This window comes from Trachemys scripta, chromosome 3 (genome assembly GCF_013100865.1).
Source record: "Trachemys scripta elegans isolate TJP31775 chromosome 3, CAS_Tse_1.0, whole genome shotgun sequence".
NCBI classification, from domain to species: domain Eukaryota; kingdom Metazoa; phylum Chordata; order Testudines; family Emydidae; genus Trachemys; species Trachemys scripta.
In genome coordinates this window covers 154,680,862-154,703,263 of record NC_048300.1, presented here as the reverse complement: position 1 = coordinate 154,703,263, position 22,402 = coordinate 154,680,862, and the positions used below count along the sequence as shown (strand labels likewise).

The 22,402-nt window shown below is 42.6% G+C and overlaps 1 protein-coding gene across 1 annotated transcript in view; it reads right to left on the bottom strand.

Moving 5' to 3' along the window:
• The window catches only part of LOC117875510 (protein eyes shut homolog), an 85,455-nt gene extending 78,346 nt beyond the window's left edge, over window positions 1-7,109 (bottom strand). Inside the window, exons 1-2 of the mRNA XM_034766894.1 lie at window positions 7,067-7,109; window positions 2,999-3,181 (exon numbers count right to left, since the gene is read on the bottom strand). Of these exons, the coding sequence (XP_034622785.1) occupies window positions 2,999-3,181; window positions 7,067-7,109 (226 nt within the window). The remainder of the gene's footprint in view (window positions 1-2,998; window positions 3,182-7,066) is intronic.
• Between the last annotated feature and the right edge of the window lie 15,293 nt (window positions 7,110-22,402).

The window sequence follows — 22,402 nt, the reverse complement described above, 5'->3', positions numbered from 1 at the left end:
ATAGGGCTGGTCCACACTAACCCCCCACTTCGAACTAAGATACGCAACTTCAGCTACATGAATAACGTAGCTGAAGTCGAACTATCTTAGTTCGAACTTACCGCGGGTCCACACGCGGCAGGCAGGCTCCCCTGTCGACTCCGCGTACTCCTCTCGCCAAGCAGGCGTACCGGCATCGATGGCGAGCACTTCCGGGATCGATCCGGGATTGATTTATTGTGTCTAGACAAGACGCGATAAATCGATCCCAGAAGATCGATTGCTTACTGCCGGACCCGGAGGTAAGTATAGACGTACCCTTTAAAGAAAGGGAAGGGAATGGGAATTTTAGAAAAACAGATTGTGTCTGAAAAAAAAAATGTCAGTATCAAGATTGATTCAAATTGTCCTGAGTATGAAAATTCATGTGAATTGAAAGCTGGCTCAAAGACTGTACTTTAAGGATAATAATAAAAAGTACTGAGAAGCAGGCGTCTGATCAGGAAATGCAGAGATCATAGTTAGATTCACCCTTTATTTAAAATATTTTTAATGAAGAAGGAAGGCTAAAATTAAGAGGCTATGTACAAGGGAATGTTAACCAGGAATCATCAGATGAACTGAATATTTAGGAAATATTCTAACAGGAAAATCTTTTAGTCTGTGGAATTGTCTCCCCAAGAAAGGTGGAAGTTCTATTGCTTGGGATATTTAAAACCTTATTTGTCAAAACCATAGTATGGCTCCTCTAAGAAAGAAGTGAATTCCTCTCAGGAAGAGGTACTGGTTTTTGAGGATGAGTGGGGGCAGTTTGCCCAGTCCCTCCACCCAGTCAATTTCAACAGAAGATACTTAAAACATTACTAGACCACTATGCAGAGATCTAGATGGGCTTCCTTTATTTTCCAGTTTTGCATTTGCTCTGGTGCCCTCTGGTGCTGAAACATGAAAGTGCACCTATCTGTTTTAAGTTTTTCCCCTCCAACTGTATTGATTATAAAAAAGTTTGCAAAATAATAAGGTCCCAGTTTTGCCTTTTTTCTCAGTTGTATAGTTAACTTAGAACGTTAATATTCTGGTTAATAAAAAAATGAAACCATGGAACTTCACTTTAGAAGTCTCTTTTTAGATCAAGGCAGCCAAATATGTCTGTGACAATAATGACTGTTACCTATATTTGTGCATATGGCTCACATCATTCAGGCTAGGTCTATACTACCCGCCTGAATCGGCGGGTAGAAATCGACCTCTCGGGGAAAGCCGAGAAGTTGATTTTGCCGCCGTCCTCACAACGGGGTAAGTCGGCTGCGATACGTCGAATTCAGCTACGCTATTCATGTAGCTGAATTTGCGTATCTTAAATAGACTCCCCCCTGTAGTGTAGATGTACCCATAGTGTACATGGGCATTTTAAAAACTATGTGACTGAAACAGGACTTACTATTCAACATGAAGGGACTGAATAAAACTATACCTATACAGAGGGATTTAAAGGAATGTTGTCAAGATTAAATTAATATAAAATCCTCCTTTTATTAATAGTATCTTAGATGATTAAATACAGAACATTTCTGAAATCTCATTTTCTTTTAATCATTTATGGCATTTGTTTATTGTTTTCATTTCCCCCATCCTGAACAATGAAACGGAACAAGTCACTCTTAAACCAGGTCTACACTACGAGCACTTTGTTGGTATACTATACTGGTATAGTATATTGGAAAAGCACATCTAGTGTGGATGCAGTTTATATTGGGGCAAAACTGAGCTTTTTCCAGTATAATTGTGTCTACACTATGGGCTTTTGCTGGTACAGCTCTATGCCAGCAGGAGCTTATAGTGTAGACCTGGACTGAAATAAGTGGATTTAAATTTGAAGACATATTCCCAAGAAAAGACACAAAAACCCAAAGCACAAAAGTTAGGCCCAGCTCAAATTTCAGAAATGAGTGCCTCAGCATACAGGAGGAATAAATAATGTCTTTCCTTTAACCTATTAACTCTAAACTCATGTCTACTCTGGCTGTGTCTACATTAACGTTCTCTGGGGATTTTCTTACCTTTTTACCACCACTGTGGCAGGTCCACAGCTGGTAGTGAAATGGACCAAAGCACCATCCATTTTGTTGTCTAACCCTGTTCAGAACCTAGATGTCACAGTGGTACAAACGGAAGCCTTGCTACTCTAACATTTTCATCACTTTGCTCCTATTGGAGGAGATGCATTAGTGGTAGTAGAACTGTGGGAGAATTCCCAAATAAGGCTAGTGTAGACAAAGCCACAAAGCTCTGAAAGAATGGCTGTTGCGAACAGAATTCCAGCACGGTTTCTCTGAATAGCACTGATGTACATTTTTGTTTCTTATAATGGAGTTACCAAATCACACTAGTACAGTTCTAATTGCAGTGTGGATAGGGCTTAACGTTTTATGTAGAGTAGGTTTTAAAATGACACTACTTCAATCTATAATCCTCTGGTGGGTGCATATTTCAAGGCTCCTGCTGCACCACTCCACAGAGGATATGACTTGTTGCAGCCACTCCCTTTCCAGCCAAGGTTCTTTCACTCAAACTGTAGCAGTTCATGTGTTTAATTCAATCCCAAACATGTCTATCACGCATGAATCGATTCCCCAATGAAGAAAACAGGAATTGAAGTAGCTTTTCAGGACTCGTTCACCCAAAATAAATAGTAAACTGTCGTGAAATTTACTAGTTGAAGCAGGAATTGCTTTGCTAATGTTAATCACCACTAATGGCATTAGGTTTTCTTTATGAAATAACTATCATTTGTTTTTAGCAGATTGATGTTTGTTTACAAAAGAAACACTCATTAAAGAGATTTTCCTTCTAATACAAATATATCAAAACCAAGAAAACACTATGAAAAATCTATTCATACTTCCCTCCTATTTGTTCCATAAGATTTGGAATTCTCCTTAACAAAAATAATATGAAAGTAACTTTTTTCCCTTTGTAGATTTATCCAGGAATATTCTGTAAGAAATAAGTAACTTACCCTGGCCTTTCTGTCCAGTGAAAAATATCAGATTATCTTGTACTGCTGAGTTGCGGTTTGCCAGTTGAAATTTCAGGCGGAATTCATAGTAGAAGCTGATATTTGGGATTGCAGAAAAGGCAAGGAATGAGGTGTAGCCAAAGACATCTGTGCCATTGAAACTAGGGTGGCTAATATTAATAGCTGCATAAAAACAAAGAAATTAAGTGTTACAGCAAATCTGGCAAAAGATTTTTTTTAAAAAGAATGTAGAAATCCATTTTTGTACTTGAAAACTAATAAATACTAATAATCATTTACTCTGTTGTGCTGTACATCAGATTTACATACACACACACACTTCACCTGAATTCTTCTAACATTACCATTAAGCCTTTATAAATGGGGCTATTTTACAACTGAATTATTAGCAATTGATGCCATCTGCTGGTCCTGGGAAGGTATTACTTGTATCTAGGACCAAGCTGCACCATTTACTATTTAATGCTGAGAGACACAAAAGAAAGGCCACAATGGAAATTCTTCCGTTAAGCAACACTCTCTCCTACACATATATGAATGAGACATACAGAAATGTATTAGAGGGATATGAATTAATAAAAAAGTAGTAACATGAGGATAAGTTTGCAGTAAGTTGATCTGAATCCAAAAGTAAACAGACCTCTCTCCCCGCCGCAGCCCGGGGCTGGTGGGGAGAAATGTCCCACCCCGCTGCAGCCCCAGGGCTAGGGGGAAGAGGTGTCTGGTCCCACCGCAGCTCTGGGACTGCGGGGGGAGGGAAGAGAGGTCTCGCCCCACTGCATTCCCAGGGCTAGGGGAGTCCTCTCTTTCTGCTGCAGCTCCAGAGTTGGGAGAGATGGGTCTGGCCCTGTGTAGCTCTGGGATTGGGGTGGAGAGGCATCTCTCCCCTCCACAGCCCTGGGGCTGGGAGAGAGGCGTCTCGCCCCACTTAGCCCCAGGGCTGGGGAAATCGCCATAGCCCCGCACGTCCCAAGCTCCCCTATCTCCACCCCCCACCTCATCCCACTGCCCCCATCTATCCACTATTCCCCACCTCATCCCACTGCCATCTTTCAGGACCACCTATGGCCATGCCTCTGAGTGCAGTGTGCACACCTGCGCGGCTTTGCTAATTAAGTGTGCAGCCCTCTGTGACCTCCTGCACGGCCGTGCAGGTGCACACCTTACAGGGAACATAGATACAGAGGCAATAAATATACCAAAAATTCTATAATTTACAACAGTGAGTAAATCATTTGTCTTTGGGTATTGATTTTTAATGTTTTGAATTTACACTGAAATTATTTTGGTTTTTCATTTTGGTGAGAAAAACTGAAAAACAAAAAACAAAAAACAAAAACAAACAAACACCCAGACTTGATTTGACAACCCTTCCGTCCCCCACCCACAAATCAATTTACTGATTTCTTCCCAAGAGTATGGCAAGGGAAACATGATTTTTTAAAAAAATATCAACGCTGGATCATGCATGTGACTTTCAGCAGGTAAGAATTGGGACAAGATTGTGATTTCCTATATATGAAAGGGAGTTTCAGAATTTATTTATATTGCATTGCTCAGGGGACATGTATTAATAACTGTTCCCCCCATCCTTTGTTATTTAGGGCCAAACATGAAAAATAAAGTCTGGACATTATTCATTTATTTGTGTATGACAGGCAACATAGGTCTGCATGTTGACTAGACTGTCCGCACTGCACAAGGCAAATATATATGAGTGTCCAGATACTATACTGAGGGACATTTTTGATATGTGTATTATACAGAGCTGGCCAAAGTCTTTTGACACAATTGTGAAATATTCTAAATTGTTTTTGGTAAATGAAAAATAATTAAAATCAGCTCTGTATCATATAATGATATACATAGAGTTAACTGTTTATTTTCTAGGATTTAATGTCATCATGATATTAAATGCCATAATGACATTAATGACAGGTTCCCTTGGGATGCCACTGAGCCTGCCTGACCCACCAGTCTGGGCTCCCTCTCACACTGTGCTGTTGTGACAAGTTGCAAAGCCCTCCAAGCTTGCTCTTTCACCAGCATTCACACAGGTAGGGACACACCCAGCTGCAGCTTCACACAGATGCTGAGATCAGCTCTGCATGGGAAGGCTCAGCTAAGGAACTGAGCAATTACTCAAGTGCACAGTCCCCTTTGAAGGCAAAGCCAAAATTGTACCATCTTGCACTGCACAGAGAACTGTACAGCTTAAGCTCATGAAATTTGCCCCTTCCCTCAATGTGGAGGAAGATATGCAATAGCTTTCTGCCCCAAGTATGATTTCCACACACTGGTTTTAGACAAATCAAAAACAAGTTTAACTACAAAAGATAGATTTTAACTGATTATAAGTGATAGGAAACAGATCAAAGCAGACTACCTTAATAAATAAACAAAACTGAAAACGGAGCTCACACTAGATAGATAGGATGAGAATTTGCTAATTCATATTTTGAGCGATAAACAGGCTGGCAGATTCTTGAGGTACAATCTTCCTTGGCTTTCCCAGGTTTTCATACCCAGGCTGGAAATCTCTCTAGTCTGGGACCATCACTTCCCACAGTTCAGTCTTTTTTCCTCAGTTGTTTCCAGGTGTGTTGTTGTACGGGGTAGTGAGGTACCATCATGATGTCATATTCCCCCTTTTATATTTTCTTCCCACTTGCTGGAAAGCTCTTTTGCTGAGACCTGGGTCAAACAGTTCCCATTGTATAGTGCTATCTCTGAGATGTTTCTATTGTACCCAGTTCCTGGGGTAATCTGTGTGCTTGTGTACATTTTCTCAGTGAGCCATTAACATGGTTTGGCCTTTTTACTGTTGTACCTGGAAGGTTGCTTGTGGGTGTTTTCAACCTCACAAAATGTTTCAGTAACACATACATAGCCAAACTTCATAACTTCACATATGATGATAGCACATAGAATCCAATGAGATATTAATGTCTAGCAGATCAAGACTTAGAATGATACCTCACAAGGCATACTTTGTACAAAACATATCCTAATTACATGACAGTCGTGAATATTGGGGTACCAGAGTGTTACAGTCATCACTCAGCCTTTTCTAGTGTTGCTTTCAAATTTTATATTTGGGAGGTGCTCTGGGGAAAGAGGTTTGAGAGTGAGATTTAGAAGACCAAACTGAGAGCGGAACTTTGTAACAATGCTTAAATAAAGGTCACAGCTGGGTTAAACAGCTTCAACAAAAGTACAAAGCACCTCTAAATATAGATGGGGACATTCTGAGACTTCAGGTAAATCACATATTTAGATATCTGCAGCACATCTGAACTTCATGAACACTGTCAAGTAGGTTTAAAATCATTCATAGAGGCATCACTCTGGAATCTTAGTGACACTAGTTTGAGAAACACCTCAGAAATACCTTAGACAGAAGTGACATGTTTTGGAACAGAATTGTGCAAGGAAAGAAAACCATACTGAAGAATGTAGTTCTGAGACTGTCAACACATTACACATAACTTGAGAGTAGCTGTAGGCAGGACAGCTGTTTTGAGGACACCTGAAAGAACTGATTGTTCCCATGATCTTTACTTTGTATTTGGGTTTGTTTACACTGGCACTTTGTTGGCAAAACTTTTGTCGTTCAGGGGTGTTAAAAAACACCCCCTCAAATGACAAAAGTTATCGAAGAAAAGCGCCGGTGTGAACAGCACTTTGTTGGCAGGAGCGCTCTCTTGTCGACAAAGCTGCTACTGCTCGTGGGGAGGTGGAAGTTTTTTGTTGTCAGGCAAGTTCTTGCCTGCTGACAAACAGCAGCTACGCTGCATGCATTTTAGCAGCACGGCTGTAGTGGCACAGCTGTGTTGCTAAAAGCCTCATAGTGTAGCAATAGCCTTTGTGTGAGGGAGATAGGAAGAGACTATAGTCACAACCCTGTGGGCGTGGCAACAGAATAGGCCCACTGATCCTCCTGCATATCATAAGAGGCGACTAAAAGGAGGCTGCCTGGAGAGGGATGCCAGGTTAGAAATTTGCCCAAGACACACCATACGATGAGCAAGTCAACCATGTCCATACCGGATTGGTTGCAGCCTGGGTTAATAATGACCGTGCCATCCATCTCCCAACAGGGTGGACACAACAAGTATACTACTGGTGTAACCCCAACGAAGAGGATCAGTGGAAGAGATAACATCACCATAGCCACATGGAATGCAAGGACATTGAGAAAAATAGGGAGGTTGAAATAACTCATGTACGAAATGGAACAGTACACCTAGCTCCTCCTAGAAATATCTGAGGTCAGATGGAAGAACTTTGGAGAGTCACTAACAGAAGAAGGCCATGTACTCTATTACAGTGGAAAGGACAAACATGTCAACAGCGTAGGATTTCTTGTGCATAAAAAGATATCAAGAATTCAGTATTAGAATGCTGCCCAATATCCAGCAGGCTTATTTCCATCCATCTAAAAGTGGTACCATTAAATATCACAGTGGTACAAGTCTACGCCCCTACAACAGACTATGACAATGAGCAAACAGAGCTCATTGTAAAAATCTTCAAAGACATCAATAAGCTACACAAGAAAGATATCCTGATTGGAGGGAGATTGGAATGCTAAAGATTGACTGCATCATGGTACAAAACTGATTTTGTTCTGGGATCAACAGAGCTAAAACAAGGAGCTTCCCCGGTACTGATATTGGAAGTGATCACAACCTTGTGATGCTAAACTTTTGGCTGTGGCTAAAGAAAATAATCAGGCCAAAGTTCACCAGAATCAAGTTTGACTTAGAAAGATTTAGAGACCAAAGCATTGCAGTCATTCCAAGCAATGATCGGCAAAAAATTTGCCCCAGTGCTTGCTCTAGAGGAAGATGTAGAAAGAATGACCAACAATTTCAACACTGTAATTAATGAGGCAGCAATGGACATCTTTGGGAAACACCATAAGAAGAAAAAACCTTGGGTCACAAATGTATGACCTTAGAAGAGAAGTCAAGACGACAAGAGAGACAAGAACAGCACTGAGGAAGCTGATGAATACAGAGCGATTGGCAGAAAGATCAAGAAAAGAATGAAGGTGGCCAAGGAGATATGGATCAAAAAGCAATGCTTTAAAATTGAAGAGTGTATCAATAATAAAAATAGCAAATGGGCCTTCCAGATTGTAAAATATCTGACAAAGGAAAGATGGATCAAAGCTAACGCAATTCAAGACAAAGAACGGAAAAGTCTTACAGAAGAAAGGGACATCATCAATAGATGGACCAACTACTGCTCTGATCTATACAATGACGAGACAAATGGAGATTCTAGTGTCCTAGACAGCCCAGATTTAGCAGAGGAGGATGACTTTCCAATACTACGTGAAGAACTGGAGACAGCTGTGAAATCACTCAAGAATGGAAAGGCTACAGGAATTGACAACATCCCAGCCAAACTGATGAAATTTGGAGGAGAAATAGTAATAGATGTACTCACCAATATCTGCAACAAGATCTGGCAGACCGGTGAGTGGCCCTCCATGTGGACACAGTCACTAATCATCACTCTGCCAAAGAAAGGCAACCTGCAATTGTGTTAAAAATTACCAGACCATAAACTTAATTTGCTATCCCAGAAAAATGATGTTGAAAGTAATATTGAACAGATTGAAGTCACAAGTGGAGAATATCATCGCTGAAGAACAGGCTGGCTTTTGTGCTGGAAAAAGTACCACAGAACAGATTTCCAACCTTTGTGTTCTATGTGAGAAGTACTTACAACATTAGCAGGACATCTACTATGTCTTTGTTGACTTCAAGAAGTTCAATCATGAAGAAGTACAATGTTGGTCGTAAGCTTATTCTTACTATTAAACAACTATATGCCAAGGCCAGCAGTGCAGTTCTCATCAATGGAACAATAGGAGAGTGGTTTTGTACTGCTGTTGGAGTCCAGCAAGACTGCCTTCTTTCACCCACACTGGTCAACATTTACTTGGAGTGCATCATGACGGATGTCCTAGAAGATCACATATGCACATTCATCACTGGGGGGAAAATAATCTTAAATCTTTTGCTGATGACATTGACATCCTGGCAGGTAGTGAAGATGAACTTGCCAACTTTGTGAAATGATTGGATGAAACCTCTGCAAATATGGCATGGAAATCAGTGCAGAGAAAACCAAGCTGATGACAAAGAAATGTGACAGGATCAGCTTACATATCACTATCAGTGGACAAGAACTGGAGACAGTGAAACAGTTCAAGTACTTGGGGGGCAATCATCACCGATGAAGGATCAAAGACAGAAATTCTGGCAAGAACTGCGCAAACAACAGCAACAGTGGCAAAGCTAAAGCCAATTTGGAGGAACAAGAAAATCTCCCTGGAATTCAAATTGAAACCATTGCATGTACTGGTCATCTCCATTTTTCTGTATGAATGTGAGACATGGACCCTTATGGAAGAACTTGAACAGAAAATACAGGTAGTAGAAATGAGATATTTTCGTAAAATCCTGGGCATCTCCTACTTTGACCACATCACCCAACGCACTGGGTCATACAAAGATCTCCTGATTACTGTAAAGAAGCGCAATATGGTACGGCTATGTAACAAGATCTTCTGGCCTATCCAAGATCATCTTTCAAGGGACAGTACAGGGAAGAGAAGAGGTAGACAGAAGAAGAGACTGACAACATAAAAGAGTGGATAGGAATGGACTTCATGGAGACTCAAACACTGATACACAATTGTCAGGGGTGGAGACAATTGGTTGATTGCTCATCAATGATGGTGCCCCAACGACCAATGCAGTTATGGGAGTGATGATGTTGATGATAGTCCCAACCCAGATATTCCTCTAGAAGTACTGGGTTAGATTCTATTTTGACTTGTGCTGGTGTGAACTCAGAATCAGGTCCAACAAGTATGCTTTACTTTGAAAATCTCCAGTGTTATTGGGGTTGAGGAGCATTTAGAGGTGGGGAGAGCAAGTACAATACATGAGTCCCTCTACAGCTGTCTTATGCACACATCGTTACGTGAATCTCTGATACTTGACAATTACTATATGGCAATACAAAGATTTTCTTTCACATTAATATTTAAATAATTATCACACTGTTTTATTTATTTATTACTTAATTTATTTTTATTATAGTTCTATTTAGTAAAGCACATCTCATATTTGGAGGATCAATGACACTTGCACTTGTTAGCACTGATTTAGAGTCACAGCATTTAAGGCCAGAAGGGACTACCAACTCATCTAGTCTAACCTGCTGCATAACAGACACTACCACCACCAATCAACCCAACAACCAGCATTAAACCAAAATATTACAGTGTCTAGGAGACTAAACTAAACTATTACATGTCACACGTAGAACCAATGTGCACCTATGCCTGACCCTTGGTAATAGCAAGGAATGAATTAAGTGAAATATATGCAGCTGATCCCAGCAAGCAACCCATGCCCCATAGGAAGGTGAAGCCCCCACAAGGTAGCCACCAATCTGATGTACACCCACTGTCTCCTGCATCTGTCCCCCAACTTGCATCTACGCTATCTATTGTATTTCTATCATTATTCTCACATGAACCTTTAGGTAAGGGAGTATTTTTAACCTGATTTTACAGAAGAGAAACTGAGGCACAAACTAAGTAACTTGCACGATGTCACATAGGAAGTCTGGGACAGATCAGGGAATTGAACCCAGCTCTTTGAAGTGCCAGACTAATGCAATAACCATTGAACCAGCCTTCCTTCCTCTTTAAACCTTTGGCTTCTCCCTTTGTTTGGTTTGTCTGACCACAGCCCCTTTCAAAACAGGAGAGGTCACTTTTGACCAAGACCTCCTGTTAGCATTTAGTCTCCATTCCTTGTTGCCCCAAATTTCTCACCTCTGCCCTTTAGAGCCTGTTTTTCAAGTCCCGGGTTCAGTTCTTTGATGGCCATGGGTTTTTTCCGAGTTCAGTATCATACCCCATATCTTAACAAAGGCTTTATTCATTACTTTGGTTTGTCTTACCAGAAAGCCTCTCCTGTTCCCCCAAACAAAGTGTTGTTTCCCAAATCCATTCACAATAAAACACAATATGTAGTGTGGCAGAGCTCTGACCTTGTCCCCGTGGGTCCCACACTTCCAGGCGGATATACTATCCTCAGTGGCTCACTGCAACCCTCCACGTAGCCCTTTCTCTCTAGGGCCAGGGTTACAGTCTACTGAGCCCTTTTCATCATAAGCCAGCAAGGAGGTTGGTGAGAGAACTCCCACAGTCTCTGTTGTCCCTAGGGGCTTGTTTCACAACACTTTAACCTCCTGTCCTGACAAGGGCCTGTCTTCCCCTCCCAGGAGGCGTTCCTGTAGTAGTGGGTTGGGGGGAACCCAGGCCCGCCCTCTACTCCTGGTTCCGGCCCAGGGACCATAATGGTAGCAGCTGTTGGCAGCCAACCTTTCACTGCCAGAGTTGCTACATTTCTCTGGGCAACTTCCCCACAGCTCTCCTGCTTCTCTCTTCTACATCCTTACCTTAGGGCTCCCTTAACAAGGGCTTGAGGGTGTCTTCATTAACCAGCCCTTCAACCGCACTTCCTCTCCTCTGGCTCTTCTCTGCCTGACTGGCAGGGCCCTTTTATAGTATCAGAGGGGCCTTAATTAGAGTCAGGCGCTCACATTAGCTTAATGGACTCACCTGACTCTTTGCAGGTTAATTGGAGTCAGGTGTTCTCATTAGCCTGGAGCAGCCTCTGCTCTGGTCAGTCAGGGAACAGAAAACTGTTAATCCAGTGGCCAGTATATCTGCCTTCCGCTACTCTGCTGTACCAAACTCGCCTGGGTCTATCACAGTAGTTATCTACTCTACTTTTACCCCAACCAGATAGACATCCACAAGAGATGTTTGCTTCTAAACAATTTGTATTAGGCTAATTGTCTAGGGAGGGCAAAAAGATCTTTTAGGGATGGTAATTAACTTACTTTCAAAGGCTTACATTTCTGGACAGATAGATTCTGACCTGCTAGGTGACATCCATTCCACATCTTTGTTTGCATTTGGACTGTAGCTTGTAGACCTTCATAATCCCATTTTAACACAATTCTATTCCATAGTCAACATTGCTGTGAACAGACAGCAGGTCCTTATTCACACTCACCTCAAAATCAGAGGTTCTCATTAAGGCATGTCTACACATATAAACTTACAGCAGCACAGCTGTACTGATACAGCTGTGCCACTGTGAGAGCATTCGCATAGCCACATTATGCTAATGGGAGAAAGCTCTCCCATCGACATAATAAAACCAGCTCAACAAGTGGTGGTAGCTATGTTGGCAGGAGAGCGTCTTCTGCTGACAGACCACTGTGCACACGAGCACTTATGCTGATAAAAGTTATGTCACCCATTTTGGAAGCATTTTCCATGCCCCTCTCAACTCTGATTGCCAACAATTTTTTGTCTTCTTTTGATTTAAACAGAGAATACTTTGGTTTACTTTTATATATTTGGAACATTGCACTGACATTGTGACAAGAGAAATAGCTTCCTCTTTTCTCCCTTTACCCTTTTATTCTCTCCCTTTTCACTGTAGAAGAAGGAGTTATTATATGGGACAAAATATTATGAGTAGGAACTTAGCTCTCTTTTCTTTGAAAATTCAGTCCTTAAAAATGGTATTTATAAATTAGTTAAAAAGCTGACAGAACAGCACAGACCACAACTGACCATATCTGGCTCCATGGTAGCTTTCTATTTCCTGGCTAGAGAACCATCTGCCAGATTTTTTGATTGTTTGTTTGTTTGTTTTATAAGTGGAGGGTGTACTCAGGAAGACCAAAGCACAATTGGAGTTGCAGCTAGCAAGGGATGTGAAGGGTAACAAGAAGGGGTTCTACAGGTATATTAGCAACAAGAAGAAGGTCAAGGAAAGTGTGGGACCCTTACTTAATGGGAGAGGCAACCTAGTGACAGATGATGTGGAAAAAGCTGAAGTACTCAATGCTTTTTTTGCCTCAGTCTTCACAGACAAGGTCAGCTCCCAGACTGCTGCATTGAACAGCACAATATGGGGAAGAGGTGAGCAGCCCTCAGTGGTGAAACAACAGGTTAAGGACTATTTAGAAAATTTGGACATGCACAAGTCCATGGGGCCAGATGCAATGCATCTGAGGGTGCTGAGGGAGTTGGCTAATATGATTGCAGAGCCATTGGTCATAATCTTTGAAAACTCGTGGCGATCGGGGGAGGTCCTGGACGATTGGAAAAAGGCAAATATAGTGCCCATCTTTAAAAAAGGAAAGAAGGAGAATCTGGGGAACTACAGACCGGTCAACCTCACCTCAGTACCTGGAAAAATAATGGAGCAAGTCTTCAAGGAATCCATTTTGAAGCACTTGGAGAGGAAGGTGATTAGGAACAGTCAACATGGATTCACCAAGGGCAAGTCATGCCTGACCAACCTGATTGTCTTCTATGATGAGATAACTGGCTCTGTGGATATGGGGAAAGCGGTGGACTTGATATACCTTGACTTTAGCAAAGCTTTTGATATGGTCTCCCACAGATGGATTGGATGAATGGACTATAAGGTGGATAGAAAGCTGGCTAGATCATCAGGCTCAGTGGGTAGTGATCAATAGCTCGATGTCTAGTTGGAAGCCGGTATAAAGCGGAGTGCCCCAAGTTTCGGTACTGGGGCTGGTTTTGTTCAACATCTTCAATAAGGATATGGATGATGGGATGGATTGCACCCTCAGCAAGTTTGCAGAAGACACCAAGCTGGGGGGAGAGATAGAAATGCTGGAGGGCAAGGATAGGGTCCAGAGTGACCTAGACAAATTGGAGGATTGGGCCAAAAGAAATCTGATGAGGTTCTCCAAGGACAAGTGCAGAGTCCTGCACTTAGGAAGGAAGAATCCCATGTGCTGCTACAGGCTGGGGACTGACTGTCTATAAGCGGCCATTCTGCAGAAAAGGACCCGGGGATTACAGTGGACGAGAAGCTGGATATGAGTCAATAGTGCGTCCTTGTTGTCAAGAAGGCTAATGGCATACTGGGCTGCATTAGTAGGAGCATTACCAACAGATTGAGTGAAGTGATTCTTCCCCTCTCTTCGACATCTGGAGTATTGTGTCCAGTTTGGGCCCCCCACTACAGAAAGGATGTGGACAAATTGGAAAGAGTCCAGTGGGGCAGGGGCACATGACTTATGAGGAGAGGCTGAGGGAACTGGGCTTATTTAGTCTGCAGAAAAGAAGAGTGAGAGGGGATTTGATAGCAGCCTTCAGAGATTCCAAAGAGGATGCAGCTAGGCTGTTCTCAGTGGTGACAGATTACAGAACAAGGAGCAATGGTCTCAAGTTGCATTGGGGGAGGTCTAGGTTGGATATTAGGAAAAACTATTTCACTAGGAGGGTGGTGAAGCACTGGAATGGGTGACCTAGGGAGATGGGGGAATCTCTATCCTTAGAGATTTCTAAGGCCTGTCTTGACCCAGGGCCAGATTAACTTTCTGTGGCGCCAAACATATTTGTGGGCCCCCATTGGGGAAATAGGGCATGTGATGGGGGGCGGTCCGCAGAGCAAGAGGCCGGTTGGGGGCAATGAGACACAGCGCAGCAGGAGTGGCTCCACTCAGCCCAGCACAAGGGCACTGTTTACAAACCCCAAACTGCTAGACGCACATTCATTGGTAATACATGCATCAATCAACACTGCATCATATGCATATGATCTACATTACACTCATGCATTCACATACACATACACAAACACACTCCATCTTGTTGTTGTTACCAACTAGTTGCTCCCCTTAACTTCACTGGCCAGGTGAGTTAGATGGGGGATGGGGTGGAGCCGGGTTTCTGCTGATCTGGATCAATGCTCCGATGTTGACAAGACCCAGGGTCCTCTGCAAGACACCTCACATTTATAGCAGCTTCCCTCTCATGCAAATATATACCAAATTCAAAATCTGTGTCCACTGGTCCTTTATGCTGCTTCCTTCTGGGTGTTGTCCCAATACTGTTCAAAGAGGTTGTTTCCAAAAGAAGGTGCTTGATTCTAACCCCCCCCCCCCCCCCGAGGCCATCAATATGTCTGCTCTTCTTTAGTGAGCCCACTTGACAAGTTTGATTGTCCTTGGGTCTGGCTTCCATCCCCTCTCCAACTAGCTGTCTGGAGGTGCTTGCCTTCCACGCCTTGCTCATTATGCCTCATTCAACATGCCAATTGATTAAGGGAGTGTGGGGAGGGGGAATCTTATTCTACTCCTAGCAAAAAGACATTTTTCTTCTACTTTAACTATCCTTAGGGGCTATAACATTATACCAAGGCTTAACAAAAAGTTTTCTATAAGTTTTTCTACATAGGGATCTGATACAAAGTTCCTATATCAAAGGACTTGATACAAAGTTGTATGAAAATAGTTATATGAAGAGGCATAATACAAAGTCATATGAAAGTTATGTGAAGATGCTTAATACAGAGATTTATCTACAGGGTTCATTTGGGTGGGGGTCTAGGTGTAGGTGGTTGGGGTTCAGTGGGGAGGGTGTGTGTGTGGGCTCATCGGGGTGGTACAGATGCAGGAGAGGTGGGGCTTGTCAGGGTGAGGGTTTGATGGGCCTGCTTAACACGGGAGCCCCAGCTGCTGCCAAAGGGATCCGCATGCTGGGCCCCCGTTTCCCCTATCCCAGGGATTGGCAACCTTTGGCACGCGGCCCACCAGGATAAGCCCCCTAGTGGGCTGGGCTGGTATGTTTACTTGCCCCGTCCACAGGTACGGCCGATTGCGGCTCCCACGGGCTGTGGTTTGCCGCTCCAGGCCAATGGAGGGCTGCGAGAAGCCGCAGCCAACACATCCCTTGTCTTGCAGCCCCCCATTGGCCTGGAGCCGTGATCGGCCGAACCTGCAGACACGGCAGGTAAACAAACTGGCCCGGCCCACCAGGGGGCTTACCCTGGCGGGCCGCAGGCCAAAGGTTGCCGATCCCTGCCCTATCCCCTTCTCTTCCCCATCCCATGCCCCTTCCCCACCACTCCATCTCTGCCCCATCCCACCCCCTTCCTTCCCCACTGCCTCTGTCCCCCTGCCCTGCCTGCCCCACCACGGGCACTCACTGTTGTACAGGATGAAGGATGGCTCCCAGCACACAGAAGGGAGCTCAACCAGCACTAGGACCCAGAAGGTGGTGTCCAGCTGTGAAGTCCCGGGAGCTGAGCAGCACCTTCTTTTTTCAGCCTGGCTGTGCAGCTCTGCAGTCAGAGTAGGTTTGCTCCTTCCACCCCCCTCCCCAAGACCTCACCCCTGCTTCTTCTCTGCCTCCTCTCCCCAGGTGAGCATGCTGTGGCTGTGCTCCTCCGCCACCCTCCTGCTGGCAAACAGCTGATCGAAACAGCTAATCGGCGGCAGGGAGGGGGAGGGTGGGAAGGGAGCAAGCTGTGAGAAGAGGCGGGGAGGGGGAGCTTGGCTGCCCTACTGCAGCAGGAGCCTCAGTGCCAGGAGCACCAAGCTTCTGCCCCCCGCAGGAGAGAGTGGGGGGCGGAGAAGAGTGGCCCTGGTCGGGGCCCCCTTGGAGTGTGGCTGTGCCAGTGACTCCATGGTAAATCCACTATTGGGCTTGACAAAGCCCTGGCTTCGATGATTTAGTTGGGGTTGTACTAGATGACCTCCTGAGGTCTCTTCCAACTCTAATCTTCTATGATTCTATCCATCATCATCTGTGTCAACCGCACAGAATTAAATCAAGTACCTCGTCACATATGTTTTGGACATTGCCCACAGACACACTTTTGTTTCACTTTATTCAAACATTTTTCCTCAGACAAATTTTTCCTTTGATTTTTTTATTTTTTGTGGGAAACTTTTGAAATGAAACAAAACAATATTTTTGTTGTTTTAATTCAAAACGAAGTAAACTGTTTCATTTCAGTTCAGTTTGTAAAATCTGAAACATTTCAGATCTCCCCCAAATGCAATAGAATGGAGGATGTATAGGTTTTATCCCCACTTTTTTTCTACTCTGTAACTTTTCAAAACTTCCTCAAGTTTAGAAAATTTTTGAAAACCCAAATGAAAATTTAAATGTGAAAAGTATGAACATTTTCATTTTGTTTCATTTGAAAATTTCTCATCATTAAAAAAAAAAAAACAATTGAACACAATATTTTCCCATGACAATTTTCACTTTTGATAAAACATCATTTTTTAGGGGAAATAATATTGACCAGATCTAATACATAATTTTAAGCACATGAACAGGGCTAGTCTACTGAATCAGGGCCTTTATACCAGTGTGACTCCAGACACTCTCAAGCGTACTGCATTGTGTGGTACATTCCACACTGTATACACTGTAGGCTCCCTATCCCACTATAAAGCTTACTCAGTCAAGACGGGGAGCTGCTAGCTGGCAAGTGGAGGCAGGAGATACGTCTGCTTCTACTCTTAGGTTTCCTGCTCCTTGTGTCCCAGGAGGAGAGAGAGAGGTCTGTAAAGCTGGAGAGGGGCAGGGACCAACCACAGATTGTATATAGAGAAGGGGTGAGGAGGAAGCAGGACCTACACCTTATTCACACAATGGGACAAAGGTGAAGGGGGAAGGGAGCTGAGCTGATTTTGAGCTGCTGGGCTTTGCTATCCTCTCTACCTAGCTCCTGTGAATAATGTCAGCCAGCACAGCTTCTTCCTATTCACCCTTCCTCTATCTACTGTTGGCTCCTGGACAGCTCTCTGTCTCCCGTTGCAGGCTTTTTGGAGGGGAAGGCGAGAGAAAAGCGGGGTGCCCAAAGCTGCAAGAAGGCTGGGAGTACCTGGGCTCCAGAAAAGCCTTACAGTCTTACAGCACCCAGCAGCCACCACCTTCTGTCCCCATCCAGCAGGCAAAGAGAGATAGGCAAGAACTAACTAACTAATGGAGGGAAGGAAGATGGTATCTGATGTTAATTGGGAGAGGGCAATTGGGACAGTGAAAAATAAGCACCCTGGTTTAACTGACAGGATGATTTTCTCTCCAAACCAGGACAAGGACCCCTGCAACCCCTGCACCAGGGTCCCAAATGACCAAAGTGTGAAGCACCTGTGTTTTTCATACATCACACTGTAAACAATAGATTTATTGGCTTTTAGTACATATTATTATAAGATGCATATAGAATTAAGTTTTTTCACTATGTAATTTATATAAATCAGTTTTGTAATTGGTAACACTCCTTCACATTAATCTATTACAGATTACAAAACAGATTTGATTCTTATAAACCATTATAACCTGTCATTTATAGCATGATGCACAACAACATACAGGTGTTCCACTTTTAGGTAATTTCACATATTACAATGAGTTGTGTCTCACACTGCCAATTTTCTAGGTTGAGAGGTCTGAGTAATTCTATTGATGTCATTCCTAACTTTTATTTGAGTTTCCTCAATATAGCATTAGTTGTGTGTTCTCTTTTCTCTGTGTTGTTTCCAAAGATCTGCTTGGTAATGATACCACTTATATAGTGGTCTGGGTTCAGCAAATGAAGATTACAGTTAAAACTTTCAAAAGCCCCTAAGCAATTTAAGAGCATAAGACTCATTTATGAAACTATCTATGCATTGTAATAGTAAGCCAACAGTTATGTATGGCAAGGCAAATACGAAACAAAATTTAACAATGTACTTTTTGAATTTTTAAAAGAATAGGCTTGGACCACAATCAATGGAATAATCCTCTAAAATAATTCCACCCATCCATGCTTATGTTCTTTCCATCACCACAAGATTTAGATGAGATTTCAGTGGAGTTATACTTACCTACTTGAGGCTGAATTTGACTGATTGTCTTTATCATTTGTCTCTTTCATATGCCTGTTACAGAATATTCATCACTCCCAAACTACCATGGACAAATTCATTTATACTTTAATGGCATATTCCTTATTTACACTAGTATAAGAGAGCTCAGAATTTGGCCCTCTGTCTTTAACCATAGCTCAATACATTGCTTAGGCCAGATTCTCATCTCACACTTGGAAGCAAAATGGAGGCATTAATAAAATGATTTTATAAGTAATGAAAAGGAGAAATAGGAAAGGAGGAAACTGCCTCTCTGTATCTTCCTTTGGAGACCCTCTCCCTACCTGAAAAACATCTGGGCCTTTATGCTAACCACTTCCTTAATGATATACCTGTTAAGATATACCTGCTTGCATTGTGTTCTGTTTACATTTTATGGAGTGGAGAGGGCATTAGAACTGGGCTGACTGCAAGTGACCTGGAAAAATGTCTCTAAGTAGAAGGAACAGCAAATCTGATCATCATCCAAGCAGCTCTCTCAACACTGGCCCGAACCCTTACAATCATGCAGCTTTCTACCTAAGGAAATTCCCCTTGGACATCTACTGTCAACAAGGTGCTACATTTAGACTGTAGACCTGCACTACTCTGAAGGTGACATTGTGTAACAAACATAGCTAAATATGAGCAACTCACTTGCAGACAGATTTTCATTCCATAAAGCTTTGTAACTTGGAGCTTGTATTCCCATTTCAGCATTTTAAAGTTGGTTGAATACATTGGGGGGAGGAGGGGAATATATTTCACATGAAAAATGTACTGAGCCTTCAGAATGGCCAATATTACCAGAAAATGTAGTTTAAAATATGTATCATTGTGAGTAATATATGCATAGGTGATAATCCACTGGGAGGGATGGCTTCTTTATTCATGTGTTGTAACACATACAACAACATAATTATGGATCCCATAATATAGCCTCACTTGCATATCTTTATATTGCAAAGAAGAAATATCAAACACTGAGGCTTGGTCTAAAACACTGTAATACATACATTTGCTTACCTGTGCAGGATTTATTCTTGCTTTTGATTACATGAGAGCTCTGTCCTTTCTGTTAGCTCTGACTCAATGCTTCCTGGTATTCCTCCCCACCCTGCTCCTTACAATGGTATACATGTTGTGACTAACACTTTGGATCCAGTGTCATATTCTTGCCTAATATGCAATTTTGAAAAATACATGTAGGAACTAGACGTGTATACTTCCATTCTGGGGCTTCAATAACTAAATAGACCACTTTTGTCTCACTTTCAGGGTTTGTGAGTTCACCAGAACCTTGTAATAGAATTAGAACTTTACATTTCCCTCTTGCCTTTCCCTGGCAGCCAGGCAGGGAGCATGATGGAACTGCTTCTGCCTGAGAGAGCCTGGCAGGGAGGCAGCAGCAGCCTGCTCCCTGCCCGGGCTTGGCTGCCAGGGACAGGGTCCGAGCACGCCAACGGGCAAAGGGAGGGCTCAGTCCCTCCTCTGTTTATGATACATAATAGTTTAGTCTTCTATGGGCTGTAACACTTTGGTCTAGTTTCAGTGAGAGGGCGCTGGCTGATGTTGGTGGCCTGTGAAATATAGGCGGTCAGACTAAATGTTCTGGTGATCCCTTCTGACCTTAACCTCCATTACTCTATGCTGAGGCCTTTGACAATTTAAGACCATTAAAAATCCATGGCCTTGCTTTCATGTAATCCCTAGTTATCTGGCCAAATACATATTTGAGTAATTGTATTCTGTTTATGTAAGATTCTCTCTATTTTTAAACTGAATAAAGTATTCTTTACTTTCTGTTCCAAACTACGGTGTAGTGTTGATGTGAACTGTTAAATGGTTGTTGTTTTCTATCCTAGAGGCAGCTGCACTTTTGTTTAAGATAGCGACTACTTGTAATTCACAAAATTGTTGACGTAGGTTACAATTCTGCTGTTAATTAGAAGGGTGAAACTGCCACTAAATTCTTAGAAGTTGAACTAATCTAGTGGAAGGTAAAATAGACCAAGCTGGTCGTTCTAATTATAACATTACCTAGTACAGGGAGAACACTTGTTGGGCTATACTACCTAGAATCCTTAGCAGGCAGCTGTTGGGTTTGTGATTTTTAAGAGACTAGAAAATAAAGCAGGGTGAATTGCTACAACAGAACTCAGGATTTCTGTCTTCTCTTACCACCACCGCATTCCCACAAGTACACAATATCACAGCTGCTAAATTCTGTGACACTCAGTGTGTGACATTTTATGCAAATTATTTCTTGACATATTTAATATTATAATTTGAATTCCCTGCAATAGCTCTATAGTTTCCTCAGGTTTAGAACTCTGCACCCATGATGTAATCAAACTATGTATTTATTTATCTTGTGAGATGCATTTACTGTTTAATGATCATTTTTACTGGATTAGATAATGCGTCTTGTCTTGCTGTCACTGTAACCTGCAACTCTGATTGATATCATAGAGTTTTGACACGGCTAAGAGTTACAGTATTGGGCCCTCTGTGACTCAGTCCAGGCTCAGTTCACTTCTATCCCTGAAATATTATTTATTTAATCACTTGGATTGATAATAGCAGCCATAAAACCTACAATTTAAATGGTCAATTGAAGGCTTGTGTATTCCTTAAATATGATTGTAGCAGGCTAAGGTCCTTAAGGTGACTTCTCCCAGCTGGCCCTTTTAAATTGCCCTCAGTTCCCCTCATGCTAGCACCAATGCCTTTCAAAAACAAACAGAATGCAAAACAAAGCCTTCTTAACAAACGTCTTTCCCTCCCAGGCATCTCTGCTGGGGTGCAGTCTTCCCGCCTTCCTCCCCTACTTGGAGACCAGATCACACCACCAGTCATTTCTCCCCTGGGATGGGAGAGATCAGCAGGCAAGCAGTCCTTTCACTGCTAATGTCTCTCCCTATGAGGGAAGAGGCACGTTATATGCCGCCCTCATTTCTAGAATTTATCATGGCTGGTTTTGCTGAGAAAGAGAGGAGCCTTATCCCACCCTGTACTACTGGGCTCCTTGTACTGGTCCTTTAAAGAAACTGTAGGCTGGGTTTTCCTTTCCCCCAGCACCTGCTGCTGCCAGTTTCTATGCCCTTGTCTGCTCCTCCAGAATTCTTGGAATAGGGGTAGCCTGGCCTCCCAAAGTTCCCTCTCTGGCCTTAAAGGGGCAGTATATCCCCTTACAATAATGTTTGAGATCCACTGCAATATGCTAAACAGCTTTTCTTTGTAGACAACAAATAATGCTTATTTAATGCCTAATTCCTAAGTACGAATAGCATCTGTATGGTCAGTGAATCTCAGGAACAGATATTTAAAAAGGCAAAGATAAAGAGTAGAAATATTGTCATCTTTATATGAATCAAATCAACCTACTTGAGTAACATTACTAATTCCCATCTATCCTCCTGCTCCTGTCCATTGACTCATGTCAAAACACTTGCTAAATTTTATATCATCCTTACCATCATTGCAGAGGATTCCAGTTTTTCCATAAGGACAGAGGCAAACCGCATCTTGGCTGGATTTTGGAAAACAAGTAGCACCATTCCCACATGGATTCTCATCACAAGTTGTGAACTGACA